Genomic DNA, 18,377 nt, shown 5'->3' with positions numbered 1-18,377 from the left:
TATACATTTATTGAAATCCAGGACTTTTGCAGCTCTCATTTATTTGTTCTTAACAGTATAATACAGCATTGAAAACAAAAAAGAATCATCCTGATAGGCTTCATATTGACATATTCTAAGACCCAGAACTTGGACTTTCAATACACAATGAGAACACAATGAAGAGAACAGTGATAGAATGCATCATGTCCCTCTAAAGAAAGACAATCTTTACGAAGACCATCCTTTCTAGCTGACCAAGCAAGCACAGTCAATGGGTTAGCATTCATTTCCATGACTTTGGACTTATATTACAAATGGTTGAGGTGCAACTCACTTGTGCTTCCTCCTCTAGCTTTCTCAACATTCTTTAGCACAGAAGCTAAAAAGTGGGCATGACTTGAGACTGAACCCCCCGGAATGACAACTGACACAAAATGGTGGAAATGACCATTTTGCACTGACTTTCATCTATGCCCTGTCGTGCGGTCCAGAGATCACAGTTAAAGCTGAAATCTGTCCGTTTTAACAAAGCACCTTTTCATCACAATCCTCTGAGATGATTGCCACATTTACTTCCAAATACAAAATGGAATTACGAAATGAACCCGGAAAGAAAGAAATGTTCCACAAAACCCTTTGTTCGCCAAAATAAGACAATCAATACAAATCAGAAGTGGAATTTGTAAACACTTTGCATTCAAACTACAATTCCCTAAACATTTCTGTAAACAATGATAAATGTTAGTTTCTAATCTTTTATACATCTTAGATTACATTTGATCTATTTGATTACAATGAACTATTGATGATAGATATTAGTAAATGTTCAGAATACTTTTTCTTAATTGCATGTACATATATAAAAGTGACATTACCATGATTCTTTAAAATGTTTCTTTTGTGCAAAACGCTTTAGTAAACTATAATTTTGGCATTTATGAGAAACCTTAAAAAATTGGTTGGAAAAAACAAAGAAATCATAGATGGATTTTCAGAACCCCTTGGAAATATTCCATGATGTTTGTCATTCTAGATTTTCACTTAATAAATATCCATCTCCATCTGTAACACTGTGCAAAATTATGGGTTCAGCAAGTGCAAGCAGTTCGGCCGAGCTGACCAAACAAACTGTCACATTCTGCAAGATTCTAGCTGGCAAGCTCCCATTGGCTTAGACTGATACTTTTTATGTTGAACCAATGGCAAACCAATGCTGGATTTTTTGATTTCTGACAAGGTGGACAAGAAGCAAAAGGGAAGCTAAGGCGTTTGAATAATCTAACGATGCTATGAACGACCATGCCACCACTACCACTGTAATCTTAACGTTGAAAGCCAAATCAAACTATTACCAACCAGCTTGACTTGACTCAGTTATGACGACAATAGCACCTACTGTATGTGAAAGATGAGGAAATTAGTAAAGTATTAGTATCAATACACTACCAAAAACGTACAAAGAAACAGAAATTAAGACTTTTTTGGCACATTTTGAAAAAAACATATTCCCCTGAACATTTTAATACTTACATTCTGTGTTTTGTCAAACATAACAACAATAATTAATGTAGCTAAGCTGTGGCTCTGAATGTTTTGAAGTATAAATCTCACAGCTGCTGTTATTTTCAAAATACATTCTAAGAGCTACAGAACATCTGCCTAGCCAGTTATGCAGCATGGTTCTCATCACGGTTGTGTGGAAGTCCTATTTGCAATCCACCCCTGTCAGAAAACATATTTGGGCGCCAAAGGAAAGAAGCCATTTCAAGTGCTGGCATTGTCACCCTCACAAAATCAACTATGGTTTGTACATTAATTGACATCGACATCCAGAAAGAAATGACGTGCAAATCAATATCGCCCCTTGTACAATTAAATAATGTCCGGATTCTCCATTGAAGAAAATAATGAAAGAAAGTAATGTGCAAAGACTACTAAATTGGCAAGAATATGGTCACCATGCAGAAAATGTCCATGGTTGGACATAAAAAAAAAAAAAACTTTTGTAAATACTTTAGAATTAGTAACATCCCTGTTTAAACAACTTTAAAGGCGAACTCCAGCGATAGTTTCACTTCCTCATTCGGTGAAAATGGGTTCCAGAACGGAACGGTGGGATTTGTTCCAGCCTGGGAAACCTACATCTCTCCACTCCAACCGTAGCACAAGGCAAGTCATCTCATTATCAATCCGATGTCACGGCTCGAGACAATCTCAGATTGGAACTTAAAGCAAAAATTATATTTCTACTAATAATCTTATTGTCTGACAAAAATCATCAAAGAACATCATGGATAAGCACAAGAGCTTCGTTTTGCAGCTTGAAAAGTGAACATGTCACTGGAGTGGGTCTTTAAAGATTACACTCTACTGTAGTGGGCCTTTAAGATTACACTCTACTTGGAATTATTTCAGATATTCCTGACTCAAACAGCATCAAGAATGTAGGCGCAACATAAAAACAGAGGATGGTCAAGTCCTTCAAGAACCTGAAGAACCTGTGATAGAGATGAAAGGAGAGATGAAAGGAGAGCTTAAGGCAGCCAAATCTCCAAGAGAGGGGGGGCGGCTACAATCGTGCAGAATCTGAGAACCTGGCTCAGCTCGGCGTGGGATCTTCTCGCATTCGACATGAGCGCTGGGATGCAGGCGGGATTAAAGGTCGTCGTCCCCAATTCCCTCGAAAGCGTAGTTGCCATGGAAATCGTTGCCGCTGATGTCGTTGGCCGAGTTGGAGGCGCTGATCCCTCGGAGGGAGACTGAACTCAGCTTAGTCTGATGGGGAGGAGAGATTGGGGGAGTCCAAGAAGTGTCAGTGCAGGTTAGATATAGGGTTGGATGGGAAAACATGGAAATAGTGAGCGTGTCAGCCAGGGTTTCCGTTAGAAAAAACGTGTGCCGGTCAACGTGTCCGGGAAGATTTCAATTTACCGGACAAACGTGAGATATTCCGGTCATCATATTAAAATATAATATAGCTGTTTGTCGCGGTGATTACTGTTGTGTAGCCTATACAGTATTATGCCGTTTAATGTCTATTTCTCATCCGATACGATTAGATGCGAGCTATATAATAAATATAATAATAGGCTTTCATGATTCGCATGCGCGCTATGCCATATGTCAGACTCATTGTAGCTTGGTTTCATGAAGTAATTGTTAAGCTTACTTTGTCTTGCCATGTTTACCTCTCGCTCGCTATGGTGCACTTTGAGCTGCAACGTTTGCAGGTTAAAAGCAGGGTTGCCAGATGGGCCGGGTTATCGCCGAATGGGCTACTGGGTTTAGCGGTAATAGACTGGTTAGGCTGTAAAATCCCATCTGGCAACCCTGCCACCGCTGTTTCGCGGAGTCATCATCATGCCGGCGTCAAATCATATAATAATAAAAGAAATATAGCCTATATATTCGTCTTTTTTAATATAGAAGGAATCAGAATGTGACAATTAAACTTTAGCGAATTGTATTCAAATTGTGCTTAGAGGGAATTATTTTCACCGGAAATTATGACCGAAGAGGTTTCAATTTGTCGGACTTCAATAGATTTTACCGGACAAAGACCGGTAATTACCGGTTAACGGAAACCCAGGTGTCAGCTCAGCTCAGGGCATACAGTAGAGCAGTGGTTATCAACCACAGCTATACATGTGTACCATTGGGGTACTTGGGAATACTTATAAGAACAAAGGCCTAAACGTAATATAAATATAAGGGGGTACTAGGACAGGACAAAATGTGATTGGGGGTGTACCAAAAAAGTTTAAGAATCACTGCGCAGAGAGACATAGTATTTATATACTGTAGTCAGGATAATGTGATTCTGAGCTCATGGTATGGAAAAACTGTGCAACTGAAACATTAGTATTCATTAAACAAACAGTTTGCAAGGTAACCCTAACCCTTGCAAACAGAGAGACTACTCAAATACAACCCCAGGCTTCAAATCACAGGAAGGGCAGTACTCACTGAGAGTTTGACAATCTGTTCACGGTTTGGGTCGGGGGAGTCCTGAGTAGGGGGAGAAGGATGCAATACAAGATCAAAAACCTCCACTGTCAGACATTTCAAATTCAAACAGCAACATTGTCTCTCCTCCACTCCCATTATGATGGGCTCATGCAATTCCCGGCCTCACCAGTAGAGGGGGTGATTTCACAGCTTGCTGACTGTCTGATCGAAGGAGTGAGCCATTGTGTTTTTTCCTCAGCATCTGTAGATGACACGGCAAAACGTGTCATAACATAGTATTCAAATTAAGAGTCACAACATAGCATTAAAAAGTACTCTCTGGGGAATCTTAATGCATATCTCTTTTATTGCGCGTGCGCGCACACACACACACACACACACACACACACACACACACACACACACACACACACACACACACCTTCTTGATGCTGCCGCCCGATTTCTTCACCATCAGCTCGTCCACCATGGACTGGAGGCAGATGCTCATCATGATAGCCTGTAATGACAAGCCAATGCATATCCAGGCAGAGAAGCCATTAGATTAGATTAAAATATATTCAACCTTTGTCATTGCACAGAGAACAACAAAATGTATTTTGTTTGCTCTAGGGACACGGTCAGCCATAGTCAGCGCCCCTGAAATAATTACGGGATAAGTGCCTTGCTCAAGGGCACAGCGGCATTGGTAGGCACCTTAGATATGATGCCAGCACCAGCTCACATCCAGCTACCTCCTGAGGCGGGGATCGAACCGGGGACCTTCTGAGTGCTAGCCGACCTCTCACGTAGCCTAGCCTCTCTAACCTCTAGGCAACCTGCCATCCCATAATCATTTCAGGGTAAGGAATCAAATTTGTGATTTAGTAAATTGGGTGAACTATTAAGCTGGCAAAGTTCATAGAAGGTTTACAAGGTCCAGCAAGGTTTACATTCTGCAGTATATGATGTATGGCCATTCAGAGCGTATTGACAAAGAGTACATTTCTGCTCAATTAGTGGGACCTGAGTCCCCTTTGGCTGACCCCAGTTGACCCTGCATTGGCAGGCTATTTTACATTTAGTCTTAGGCTTTAGACGAAGATGCACATTAGTTTTAGTAACTTTTTTTTCTCCATAGTTTTAGGGTTAGGATTAGGGTAAAACTCAACTAAAATGTTTTTGTAGACTAAAACTACACTAAAATGTTTTCCGTTTTCATCAACTAAAACTAAGAAGGATCAAAATGACTAAATGTGACTAAAAATAATGTCTAATTTGTCTAAAGACTAAGACTAAATGTAAAATAGCCTGTAACACCCCAGCCTGCCCGCTGACCTGTGGACTGGTGATGGTGACCCACTGGAGACGGTCTTTGCTCATCAGATACTCGAAGGCCAGCTCTAGCTTGACCTCACACTTGGCTGAGCTGCAGGGGTTGGCTGTGCCGTTGGTGACTGGGAACTGCTGTGGTAGGGGACAGAGACATGTGGAGGGAGGGTCACTCTAGCTGGCCACAATAATCATCGTTATACTGCTGCCATCATCATCACTATAATCATAAAGACAATTATCATCATCATCATTCACTACTATCATTGTCATCAGAATAATTATCATCATTCCAACTGTCCTTCTGATAGAAATGGAATTGGTAAAGGGATATGGTCTATGAACCCAACAGTTAAATTCCACATAGTTAAACATTGAATACATTGATACAGTAGTAAGTGCTCTACCCATAACAGTTATGGTTGTACTTTGTATGGCAGTCGTTGTCGTCATCATCATCATCATCATCATCATCATCATCATCATGACACAATGAAATAATCACCACAGTACCGACATCATTAAAAACATCCCTACTGTTACCATGACTTCCAGTATCCTTGTACAGGAAAGCTTGTTAACAAGCTCAACCATTATTTGTGGCAAATAGGAGATGCTGGACCTTGATTGGAGGAGAAGCAACACAACTGGCCTTATGACAAGCCACAGTCTCTCTCCTGATACTCTCCTCTAAAATCTCTCATTACCAAACCCTTGCACGCCCACACACACATACACCCAGACACAGGAGACAGGCACTTGTCCCTCATTAGCGGACCGATTTGGAGTGCTACGCCTCACCAAGGGCCCTCCAGCCTGTGGTCAGGACAGCTTCCTCTGGCCTCTACGTCCCTCCTACGCCCCCCTCTCCTGCTGTTTATATCGGTCTACATTTGGAAATATACATTCCATTTCCACTTCCTCCAAAGAGGTTCCCCCTGGGTAACAAGCTTAAACAAGATGCTGTTTGAGATGCTACTAACTGGGGATTCTCCCTATCCAGTGAAACGGGATGTTCTGGATAGTTTGTTTGGTAAGGAAGTATTCATTATAAAGGAGTTTGACCCTCCACGGACTGAGTTTGGACATTGAGAAGCTATTGAACTATGTGGGAGGTCGGTTTTGTGAGTCGATTTCAGATTTAATGACTGGGGTTGCTGTACTCAATCTTTCTTTCAATCTTTCTGCTGTACTTCTGTAAATGGCGGCTGCGTACCATGGGTGGGGCTCAAAAGAGGAAATAATGCTACAGTCAACAATTCAAAAAAGGTCATCATAATGGCTTTTCAGTGTCTCTTGTCGAGATGACTAACCTTGCTTCTGGGGAAAACATGAATTGAAATCAGAGCAAGCTTTAGTTCGACAGCCAAAATGTTATTTTCAGCTCAATACTGAATACCGTCAAGATGATACCGTATATTAAGGCTATCGAGGAAAAATAATTGTGAATTGTGGATAAGAATACCAGTTATTGTCAGTGTTTGTGTTCCATGAGTATTGAGTTGTTAGAGTTGAGTTGTTTCCATTAGAGCACCTGGAGAAACTATAGGTGTGCCAACATCCTTATTTGAAAAGAACAACAAAAATAATCATAGATCTGTGATCTCATAGAATTCTGAGAATGACAGGGTACTTGCAGCATAGCAAAGAAGTGTTTTCCCTCACATATCTACATGTGTGTGTGCTCCCTTGCGCCCTATGCCTATGAATTAGCACATGGCCCAGAGACAATATCAATTAAGGTAAAGGATGAGGCTCCCACGTGTGAGGTGCGGGTCAATACTGCGCTAAACTAGCGTGGGGTATGTGTTTGGGTAATGGGACTGATGAAGACGGATGGTGTGGAGCTCAGCACTTTTAGCCCCTGAGAGGAGGAGGGCTGCCACAGTGAAAATAGACGCATGCTCTGGCACACTATGTGAGGAGAAAAGGTCTTTAAACCTCCACTTAATGAGAGAAAGAGAGGGGTGAGGGAGACAGGCAGAACAAGTGAGGGAGAGAGCGGGGAGGTGAGTGCGTGGGTGACAGAGAGAGAGAGAGAAACAAAGAGTGAGTGTAAAAGAGAGAGAATAAGACAGCAAAAGAAAATCACCTCAGAGCAAAACATAAATGCTCACTTTCCACTGCAGTCATAATGCAAATAGATTCCAATGGGATAACTGCATGCCTTCCCTCTGCCATTGTCGACTCCCATGAGATCTACCACAGATTTTACTACACAGAGATACCCCTGAAGGCAGTGATTCTGGAGGCGGAGGATCTCCTATCTTCATGGCCACCGCTGTTAAATCGTTACCATGGTTACAGTGGGACAGACGAACTTTGCGACCTCAAAAACAGTCAGAACTATTAAACAAAACAACAAATCCAATCTGCTTCAAGAAGTAAGAGAGTTTGGAATTCTAAATGGTAAATGGTAAATGGACTGACTTATATAGCGCCTTATTCCAAAGCGCTTTACAACGGCCTCTCATTCACCCATTCACACACACATTCACACACCAATGGCGGCAAGCTACCATGCAAGGCGCCGGCCCGCTCATTGGGAGCAATTTTGGGGTTCAGTGTCTTGCCCAAGGACACTTCGACATGTGGCCAGCCGGGATTCGAACCGCTGATCTGCCAACCTTGTGATCATTAGACGGCGACTCTACCTCCTGCGCCACAGCCGCAATTCTAGGTTTATATGCTTTATGGGTCTTCTGTACAATGACTGGAGTAGCGTGAGCAATATGCAATGTGTCAGAACGACATCAGTCAGTCCACCAAGATATTCAAGAATGAGGCACAAAGAGGGAAGGGAGATATTGGACCCTTAATGCACCACAAAGCAATGTCTATGGACCAGTTATACTGTATATAAAACATTCCATTTCTACCTGAAATAACGCTGGACTCAGAACAGAACCTCAAATCAACAGTTCCAGAAGAAATTTAAAAAATCAGTGGAGCAGGACCTCATTGAAAAGACCTTTCAACAAGTTCAAATGCAACAGACAGTGTGCAGAGTGAGACACCAATGAACAGACTCCACAGAAGACTTGCTTGGGTTCCAAAATAGTAATTGAAATCCTTCTACTTCCATCTATCTGCATGTACTTGAGTCTGCGTGAGTGCCAGATGGGCTGGGTTTTACACTTTTGGGAGTATTCCATTGGACGCAGTGTTGCCAGGGAACCAGGCAAACTCAATCAAGCAAAGCTAGGTTCCAGCTCTGGAACAGCACAGAGGATAATTCCATAGAGGACACTTACAGAGGAGGTGACCCTCCAGCAGCGCATGCGCGTGACCTTGAAGCTTCCCTCCTTCATCTGCTCGTTGGGCAGCTTGACGTGGAAGTTGAGCTCGTTGTTGCCGGCACTGACGATCACGTGGCAGCCCTTCTCGGGGAAGTCGGTGACGCAGGGATCAAACTTGATGTAGCCAAAGTACTTGAGTGTCTGACCTAGCCGAATAAACTGAGAGGGGGGGGGGGGGAGGGGGGTATCAACTGTCGGAACAACAACCACAACCTTGCAATGGCTTCATCCACATATTTGAGATCGTTACAGAAGAAAACAGTTGACAGTTATCCGGTTATTGCTGAAATAGGCCGTTTGAAAAAGGTAGTATTCAGTGTTGCAAACGGTGTTTATGGGACTAATTGTGTAATTAATACACCAACAGTTAATGCTCTGCTTCTAAATAACTATGATACAATGTCTCTGCAAGCTGGTCGGGGAGACAGAACAAGGATCTAGATCTGGGAGACGTTTTTGCTTACTTCTTTCTTTGAGCCTTTCTCCTGCAGTGACTTGAGTTGTCTGTGTTGGTCTTTGTTGACTAGTATCCAGCCTCGCTCAATGTCAGTCACCGTCTGGGGAGAAAAAATACTAAATCATCTTCCTGCAGTAAACGATCTCTGAAGACAATTTTCATACAACTCAAATGTGCTCCTTGTTTTTAGTACACACACTAAACACATGCTATTCCACTGTTTTACACACACACACACACACACACACACACACACACACACACACACACACACCTAAAATGCTTAAGAAAACATGATGTAGTTGCTGCTGCTTGCTAAGGGGATTGTGCTATAAAAAGCAGCGCCTGCAGAGAGGAACTTGCATTAGGTTGCCAAACACAACCCCTCCGACACCCTCGTAATAGGAGGCACCAGGGGAGGGTAAGAGTCAAGCTCTCTGGCAGACCTGGGTCCAAATAGTAATCGTTTTCCATCACTGAAAACAATTTAGCTCCAAAAAATTATTTGGAGCCAGGTCTGCTCTCCTGTTCCCATCAGGCCAATTCTTCTGAGGATTAAAATAGGAAAAAAGTTATTGTAAGACTATAAAGTGCATAAAATGATAATACTGTTTCAAAACGATGACTAACTCTGGCCTACACACTAAGGACATTAAATAAGGTCAGAAGACAGATGGTAGTGTTAACATCAAACACAATGCTTATATTTTGTTATGATTTGATGGCTTAACACTAGAACAGCTGTGCCCTTTTTACCTACTAAAAGAGCCGCCTCTTTGCAATGCTCAAGCTGCTATTTACACACAACGACCACTAGTAGGCCGCTTGTAAATTAGCCTGCTTCCTACACAGAAAAACGGCAAAATAGCTTACACTAGCTTATCCTGATGTGATTTTGAAAATGTAAAGATACTGGGTGGTAGAACGCACATATCTAGGCCAAGTCATGAAAGGAGGGTCCTGAAATTTGATCGAGTGCAAAGATATAACATTTTTCTTTACTCCTCATGGCTGTCCTAGTGTTAACCGGTGTATACATCTTCCCATATGTAAAACAGTTGAAGTTGACAGACAAAACATTCCCAGAACACGGTGACCTCAGTTTGACCTCTCACCTGAGCATATAGTAAGTTCAGGCCCACTCGGTTATCCATCACATCGCTGTCATACGCTGTGTCCCAGTAGCTACACACACAAAAAGAGAGAGGGATACTAGCAGGATACGCACACATTTCTAATTCTAAAACGGGTTATTATCCCATTGGGCAAAACTATTTGGATAACAGCTAAGACCTTCTAGTAGTAAGGGCATTTTACCAGATATTTGACCAATCTGCGAAGTAAATCGTTACCAAGAAATTTCTTCACCAATGTGTTTCTAAAGGTGTGTAATAACATGTCCTAAAAGGTTGAAATTCAACTCCTGTGGGAAACCTCATAAAAAACTGCTCAAAGTTGGGGTACCGATAACCGATTTTCGAAAATTCGAAAATGCTTAAATTGGACTTGAGTAACTTTTGAGGGGTCAAACTAGGCATTTTTCATGAAATTTAAGTACTGGAAGTATTACTAGGCCTGGTACTTAATGGGACTTAGTCTGTGGACACTAGAGTCTAAGCTCCAGGGCAGGGAGGCTGGTAGGTAGAGTGGCTGAGTAAGAGGCTCTGAGACTGGGCCTAGTGTTGTAGGACATGTGTTGTAGTACTGGTCCTGCCAGTACTACTAGTAACTAAAAACGTTTTTTAGGATACCAGGGATGCATTCTTCTGGAAGTCGCGGATGGCTGTCCTTATCAGTGGGGGGGTGCTTAAGTGTGGGGGCCCAGGACCGCCTGGTGCACGTGGTAGGGTGTGGAGGAACCAGGGGGTGTTATGGAGGAAAGGAGTCCGATGATGAGGCACTTAGACCGGGCACTATAGGGTAGGTCATAGGCCCTGGAGGTCAGAGCTCCAGAGGAGGGTTGAATGGTAGACAGCTAGGCCCAGTGAGGTCACTCCTAATCGGACTGGCAGTGTATCACATAGGCTCTGGAGGTCAGAGCTCCAGAGGAGGGTTGAATGGTAGACAGCTAGGCCCAGTGAGGTCACTCCTAATCGGACTGGCAGTGTATCACATAGGCTCTGGAGGTCAGAGCTCCAGAGGAGGGTTGAATGGTAGACAGCTAGGCCCAGTGAGGTCACTCCTAATCGGACTGGCAGTGTATCACATAGGCTCTGGAGGTCAGAGCTCCAGAAGAGGGGTGACTGGTAGACATCTAGGCCCAGTGAGGTTACTCCTAATCGGACTGGCAGAGTAGCAGTTAGCCCCTGGAGGTCAGAGCTCCAGAAGAGGGGTGACTGGTAGACATCTAGGCCCAGTGAGGTTACTCCTAATCGGACTGGCAGAGTAGCAGTTAGCCCCTGGAGGTCAGAGCTCCAGAAGAGGGGTGACTGGTAGACATCTAGGCCCAGTGAGGTTACTCCTAATCGGACTGGCATAGTAGCAGTTAGCCCCTGGAGGTCAGAGCTCCAGAAGAGAGGTGACTGGTAGACAGCTAGGCCCAGTGAGGGCTCTCCTAATCGGACTGGCAGTGTATCACATAGAGCCTGGATGTCAGAGCTCCAGAAGAGGGGTGACTGGTAGACATCTAGGCCCAGTGAGGTCACTCCTAATCGGACTGGCAGTGTATCACATATAGCCTGGAGGTCAGAGCTCCAGAAGAGGGGTGACTGGTAGACAGCTAGGCCCAGTGAGGGCTCTCCTAATCGGACTGGCAGTGTATCACATAGAGCCTGGATGTCAGAGCTCCAGAAGAGGGGTGACTGGTAGACAGCTAGGCCCAGTGAGGTCACTCCTAATCGGACTGGCAGTGTATCACATAGTACCTGGAGGTCAGACCTCCAGAAGAGGGGTGACTGGTAGACAGCTAGGCCCAGTGAGGGCTCTCCTAATCGGACTGGCAGTGTATCACATAGTACCTGGAGGTCAGAGCTCCAGAAGAGGGGTGACTGGTACACAGCTAGGCCCAGTGAGGGCTCTCCTAATCGGACTGGCAGTGTATCACATAGGTCCTGGAGGTCAGAGCTCCAGAAGAGGGGTGACTGGTAGACAGCTAGGCCCAGTGAGGTTACTCCTAATCGGACTGATAGTGTATGACATAGGCCCTGGAGGTCAGAGCACCAGAAGAGGGGTGACTGGTAGACAGCTAGGCCCAGTGAGGGCTCTCCTACTCAGCCTGGTAGTGCAGGACCTGAGGCCCTGGAGCTCATGTGACCTCCAGCATAGGGCCACAGGCCTAGTCACAGCACCCATGGAAGGTGTGTTGTCTCTGGGCTGTGTGTCTAGCTGAACACCTCTGGTAGTCCTTGGTACATCTCATGTTGGTACATGAGAGTGAAGCTATTCAGCTTCACTCTCACCTCCCTTTTTTTTTTAGGCCTCCATTACAGGTAGGTCACTGCCCAGCAGAGTGACTCTCTGCTGGGCTGTGTGTGTATGTGAACAAGCCTGGTTCTATCGTTCCACATGCAGTGAGGCCTATGACTCTGCATCAGTGCCCAGCAGAGTGTCTCTCTGCTGGGCTGTGTGTGAGTAGCTCAAAGGCCTAAAGGTCAACTCATGTGACCTCCAGCACAGGGCCTATGGGTCTTTAACCATGCCCATGATAGTGACTCTCTGCTGGGCTGTGTGAGTAGCTGAACACCTAGCTGGTAGTCTGGTTGGTACATCTCTTCCACAATGGGAGGTGAGAGTGAAGGCCTCCATAACAGGTAAGTTACTGCCCAGCAGAGTGTCTCTCTAAAAAAAAGGGCGTGGCAGTTTCTCTACCAGGAAGTGGTCTTGGTGACAAATAAATGCTTGCAATCAACTCAGAATCATGAAAAATGCCTAGTTTGACCCCTCAAAAGTTACTCAAGTCCAATTTAAGCATTTTCGAATTTTCGAAAATCGGTTATCGGTACCCCAACTTTGAGCTGTTTTTTATGAGGTTTCCCACAGGAGTTGAATTTCAACCTTTTAGTACATGTTATTACACACCTTTAGAAACACATTGGTGAAGAACATTTTTGGTAACGATTTACTTCGCAGATTTTCATATGTTTCCCTTACTATAGTCTGAAACGCATTCAATAAGATACAATTTGCAATGGCGGAGTAAAGATCGTATTTGGCTATTAGCAGCTTCGTTTCGGCATTTAATGTCTTGGATGAGGGGACTGGTGTGTCTTTGTTGAGCATAACATTTCATTAACTGTGGAAATGGATACCTGCTGGCTGTGTGCCTAGAATGAGGTGAAACAGGAATACCGGTACTTTCTCTTTTAATCAGCTAAGTGTGCTAACTAACAGCCCGTAGAGAAGTGAGAACACGATGGGACATCTGCAGAGACATTAGACTGGAAGAGCTCAGATGAATGTTTTGAAAGCTGATATTTCCGAGGAGACATTTGTGAAAGCAGTGCATTTATGTAAGACTGTTGGTCAAATACAAACATCAATGTTTCCGATATAATTTTGTGCAGATTGATTAAAAAAAAGAAAAATGTCATAGGAGCACTGACAAATGACATGTAGATCCCACATTTTAAGAATGAGGCAGTTTTTCTTGACCATGTGACCTGACCAGGAAAGGCTTCTGGCCCTAATAACAGTTAACTTAAGAGATTCAGAGTGTCTATTAAATGGGCAGGTGTATCGCATAGACACCCATATCCCTAAAATGGATATGGATATTTCCTCCACCATATAGTCTCACTGAGTCATAAAACAACTCCCCCGACAGCTCTTTGCTGTGTCTAACCCCAGACACGCTTAAAAGCACAACTTCCTCATCCTCTTCTCGTCTGCGTTTTCTCTTATTAGCATTGCCTCGTCTCAACGTCTCTCTTTGACGGTGTAATCCAAGCGAGTGATTTAACACCTCCTAATCTTCTGTAACGAGACGTCTGAATGAGGACATGCAGTGTGGCGGGGACTTGGGAGTATGAAGAAGTTGTAGCCAGAAAATGAAGTCACCTGGCTGCATTAGCAATTCATAGAGCCCAGCAGGGGAGAGGGGGATGAGAAGGAGAGGAGGGATGGGGGGAGGATATTGTCAAGACTGCCCTTTGATGCTTCTCTTATATATATTAGGGATGTAACGGTACACAAACATTTCCATTTGGTATGTACTGCAGTTTTGAAGTCATGGTTTGGTATGTTTTCGGTACAGCACACAAAACACATATACACATATATACATATACATACATTGTGCTCGTTTATAAAGGGCTGGTATGATTTGCTGGTTGAAATGCGGACGAGAGGGAACTACGTAACAAGGCTTGATTACTTTCAACATAATGTTTAAAACCTGTGTTCTCGACAACGGAGTATGGTCCGCTGCTATAAAAACACCTATGGCATTTGTTATTTCTTTGGCATGCAGGAGGAACTTAAAGCTCTAGTTTAAACTAAAAGCTAACATTGCAAGTGTATATGGTCCCAGCAGGAATCGAACCCACATCCTAAGCGTTGTTAGTGCCATGCTCTACCAACTGAGCACAGAGGACCACCTCTTTTCTAGCAATAGATCCAAGATGTACGAACATATCATAATAATATAGGGTTCTATAATAAGTAAATATATAACGGGCAGCTAAATGGGATATAGTAACTCTGAATGTATCCTTTAAAAAAGAAATACCCCCTTAATTGAACAAATGGTGTTTAAAACACCTAAAACAATTGAGACGTAAACCTATGCAATCACTCCAAACCACATATTTTCTACTTTCTTCAGCTGGCCAGTCCCAGGAAAACAGAAATAATTTCAACCTAATCCGGTTCCTGATCCTCTGAACTGGGGGTCTAATGTTTTCATACCCCCCTGGGTGCCTCCCCCTAGTTCTACAGGGAGCGCTCTCCACCAAAAAGTAGGTCAAGAGGACTAAAAGACTTTCCTTGAGGGAGACTGGGGTGAAAAAAACAACATCCTGTGTACCTCGGTTGGGATGGGTTGGGAGGGAGAGAGGAAGAGAGACAGTATTGTGAGCCCTCGAGAGGAAGAGGCGCATTCTCAAACTTCAGAGAGGTCTCACGTTGCACACATGGCTTCCAGAGGTTACAGAACAAGTCTGACAGACTCATTGGGAGCCGTTTCATAGTTCGTTGTTGACGTTGCTCTCCGATAAACAGTCAGACATACCTCAGTATGGTTCCACTTACATGGAACAGCTGGAGACATGCTGGAGCAATTCAGGTTAAGAGCTCTGGCCTCAGTGGGGGCGACAGTTAGAACCCCCAACTGTCTGGTAACATATACAGTACTAGAAACCCACAATGGCTTGTGGTTCAATGTAACGGCTTCACAGCGACTACGCAGAGTCTTAAAGAGACAATTACAACAGTGGCCACATCTAAAGGAAATGCCTTTGTATTTGTGCACAAATAATAGTCAGTCCAATTGATGTCTTTAAGGACAGGGAGGCGGTTCACTTAGGCCACACATCCCAGCTCATGTGAGTAAATGAGATTCATTATTCCCTCCTTCATTGGTTTCCATAGCCTTAAAATTAGGAAGTGAGCACAGCGGGAAACGTTGAATGTATTTGCTATGCATTTAAATGCCCCAAACACACAGACTGCGTCAAAATTGCAGACATGCTGTATTGTAATTGTTCATATGCTTGCAGGGTATGGGTATGACAATGAATGTTTCATTAACAAAAGTTAATGAAATAAATAAATAATAATAATAATATTCGACTTGCTTAAGGTAGGATAAGATGACGCAATTATATGACAGGATGATGCTTAATTCACGTAACAGCGTCATCTGCTGGTGGTGCCAGGCCTGAATGACGAAACGCCACTGTATAAAAGTAGAATTCAACTTTGCGCGATGCAGCGGAAAATATTTAGTGGTAATTTGGAATGGAATGGAATGGAATGGAATGGACTTTATTTGTCATTGCTACAGTACAGGTACCAAACAACGAAATTTAGGAGGGGTGGCTCCCCTGGTGTTAGGAAAGGAAAAAGAAAACACATTTTAGAAAAAGCATAGATGCATAAAATCACAAGAAGGTAAGGAGCTGGTTTACATCAATAAAGGCTATGTACACAATCCACTGTACTATACTGCACAGATAGTCAACTAGGGTTGTCATATTGCACAAAAAGTATTTTTTCACATTATTTTAAAGTGTAATTTGACTGAAATAAGCACGAAACTTAAAGCCTACTAGAGGAGGTTGGTTCTGTGCAGGGAGTCATTTTCAATGAGTGATCAGCGGATGAGTGGATTATATGTGGCGCGCGGAGTGGGAGGCTAACACCTCCAAACTCCGCGACCACATCCCAGTCGCCGGCCCTGAGCCCCTCGGGATGGACTTGCCAAGGCTATCCTGGGTGAGGCTCAATCGTCTCCGGACCGGCGTCGGCCGTTTCCGCTCATCATTGCACAGATGGGGCTTGGCCCCAAATGCGTCGTGCGAGTGTGGCGCAGAGGACCAAACCGCAAACCATGTTATCCTGGATTGCCCGGTGTACCACCCACCCAACGGGATGCATGGTCTGTCGGTATTAGATGACGAGACGATGACGTGGCTTCTGGAGTAGTGTCCAGAAATATAGCCCGGGTGAGCCCCTCAACCAGGTCTCGGGGTGGTAAAAGGGTAGCCCCTCGGCCCCGAGCCTGGTGGAGTGGAGAGGAAAACAACTACCCATACGCCGAAGAAGAAGAAGAAGAAGTGATCAGTCATGCTAATGTTTTTTTTTTTTATATTTGCCTTAATAGTTCGCCTTAATATTGAATGAATGAATGAATGAATGAATGACAATAAAGACCATTCATTCATTCATTCATTCATTCATTCATTCAATATTGATTTAAAAAATAAAAATAATAATGTGGCTGGTAAAGAAATCTGAGTGGTTGGTGAATTGTCTCATGCACCAGACACCTTGGCTGGTAGACCAAAACATTCATGTTCTATGAAGTGTGGGTGTTCCGTACCTTTTCCGCAGGACAACATGGAAATCCGAGCTCCGCAGGCTGGTGACGGATACGTAAGGCAGCTCAAACTCCTGCAGCTTCCTCACAACTAAGAGAGAGAGGCGGGGGGGGGGGGGGAGAAGCAGAAGAACAGGGAAAGAGAGTGGGAGTGAAAAAGAGAGTAAGCAACGAGGAGGGATGAGCACTGCATGATCCCAAGGACATTTAGATAACAATGACGACAACAAACAATGAGAGATGAGGAGGGTCCATCTGGATGGAACCCAGGAGGGTACAATCAAAGTGTGTGTGTGTGTGTGTGTGTGTATGCAAACTGCAGCTGTTACGCGAGGCTCATTGTCCAGGGGGAACGGGGATATCACAGCATCTGGCAATAACCAGTGTTTTTGTCCCCTTCAAGGAATACGAGTAAAACACTACAAACCGAATGATTAAAAATTAACATTAGTGCCCCGCGGTGGTGTAGCACTGGCCACTAGTGCAAGCTGCCCACCGGGGACTGGGATCGAATCCCAGCTCGCCAGATCCGGATATGGCTGGGGCACACACGGGGAGCGGCATATTGGGCGGCCGCCCCCGAGGGCGGTATAGGAGTATTTCCGGACAAGGATCCGTCGCGCAACACCGCCCCCTGGGTGCCAGAATAACGGTGCTGGGCTCGAGGAGCCAGTCAGCTAGTCTGCCTGGCGGCCTCCTCTGGGACTGCCGGCCACGGGGTCGTGCGGCGGATCCTTCGCAATAGGCAGGGGATAATTGGATGCTAGGTTGGGTTCAATTGTTGTTGTTTTTTATTTTATTTTTTAATAACATTAGCCATTCGGTTTGGAATGTCTCGCCAACCTTTAGTGTATGAGATGACTGTGCAGCCAAAATGTCCCATACAAATTCAACAAATCTAAGCAACATACCCTTCTGTGAACATAAGGAAACTCAAAACAAAATGGGAATGCACAGTACATACACTGCGCTCTTTACTGCTTGTTCGTTCTGCTCGACAAGTCTTCACATATGGCACAGGGGCTATTGATTTATATTGCTTGGGAGAGCGTACAGTCCCCTCTTGGGGCTTTGTGTCTGACATGAAACAACTTCTTACTGGAATTTGTCTATAGTTTGACAGAAGTACGCCAGCCGGGCTCTATCCAACAGTCTAGTTTGATTCCGTCTACAGACGGTCTACATATTCTTTTATATTGCTCACATTTTCAAAGTCAAACCCCAGGCCAAGAATGAACAGAATGTCTGTGATATATCCACAGATTCCTCCGGCTTAGATTTGAGCAACAACAAGGACTGCTTTCTGTCAGGAACGACAGAATCTGGCACTGAGAGTAGAAGAGTGTTTGGCAACTAAAAGTGGAAAAGCAAACCTAAGGGATGG

The 18,377-nt window shown here is 44.1% G+C and overlaps 1 protein-coding gene across 2 annotated transcripts in view; it reads right to left on the bottom strand.

Annotated features, from left to right (window-relative positions):
* snx17 (sorting nexin 17) overlaps positions 1-18,377 on the bottom strand; it is a 43,082-nt gene continuing 24,705 nt past the window's right edge. Inside the window, exons 7-15 of one of the 2 annotated variants that reach the window (XM_080525868.1) lie at positions 16,997-17,084; positions 10,134-10,203; positions 9,026-9,118; positions 8,517-8,720; positions 5,269-5,397; positions 4,373-4,450; positions 4,118-4,192; positions 3,949-3,990; positions 1-2,757 (exon numbers count right to left, since the gene is read on the bottom strand). In XM_080525868.1, coding sequence (XP_080381994.1) covers positions 2,638-2,757; positions 3,949-3,990; positions 4,118-4,192; positions 4,373-4,450; positions 5,269-5,397; positions 8,517-8,720; positions 9,026-9,118; positions 10,134-10,203; positions 16,997-17,084 — 899 coding nt within the window. In that variant the 3' untranslated portion in view covers positions 1-2,637. The remainder of the gene's footprint in view (positions 2,758-3,948; positions 3,991-4,117; positions 4,193-4,372; positions 4,451-5,268; positions 5,398-8,516; positions 8,721-9,025; positions 9,119-10,133; positions 10,204-16,996; positions 17,085-18,377) is intronic. The other variant, XM_080525869.1, reaches the window with a different exon arrangement.

The sequence above is a fragment of the Nansenia antarctica genome, assembly GCF_963989245.1.
Source record: "Nansenia antarctica genome assembly, chromosome: 3".
NCBI lineage: Eukaryota > Metazoa > Chordata > Actinopteri > Argentiniformes > Microstomatidae > Nansenia > Nansenia antarctica.
This window is presented reverse-complemented; position numbering and strand designations above follow the sequence as displayed.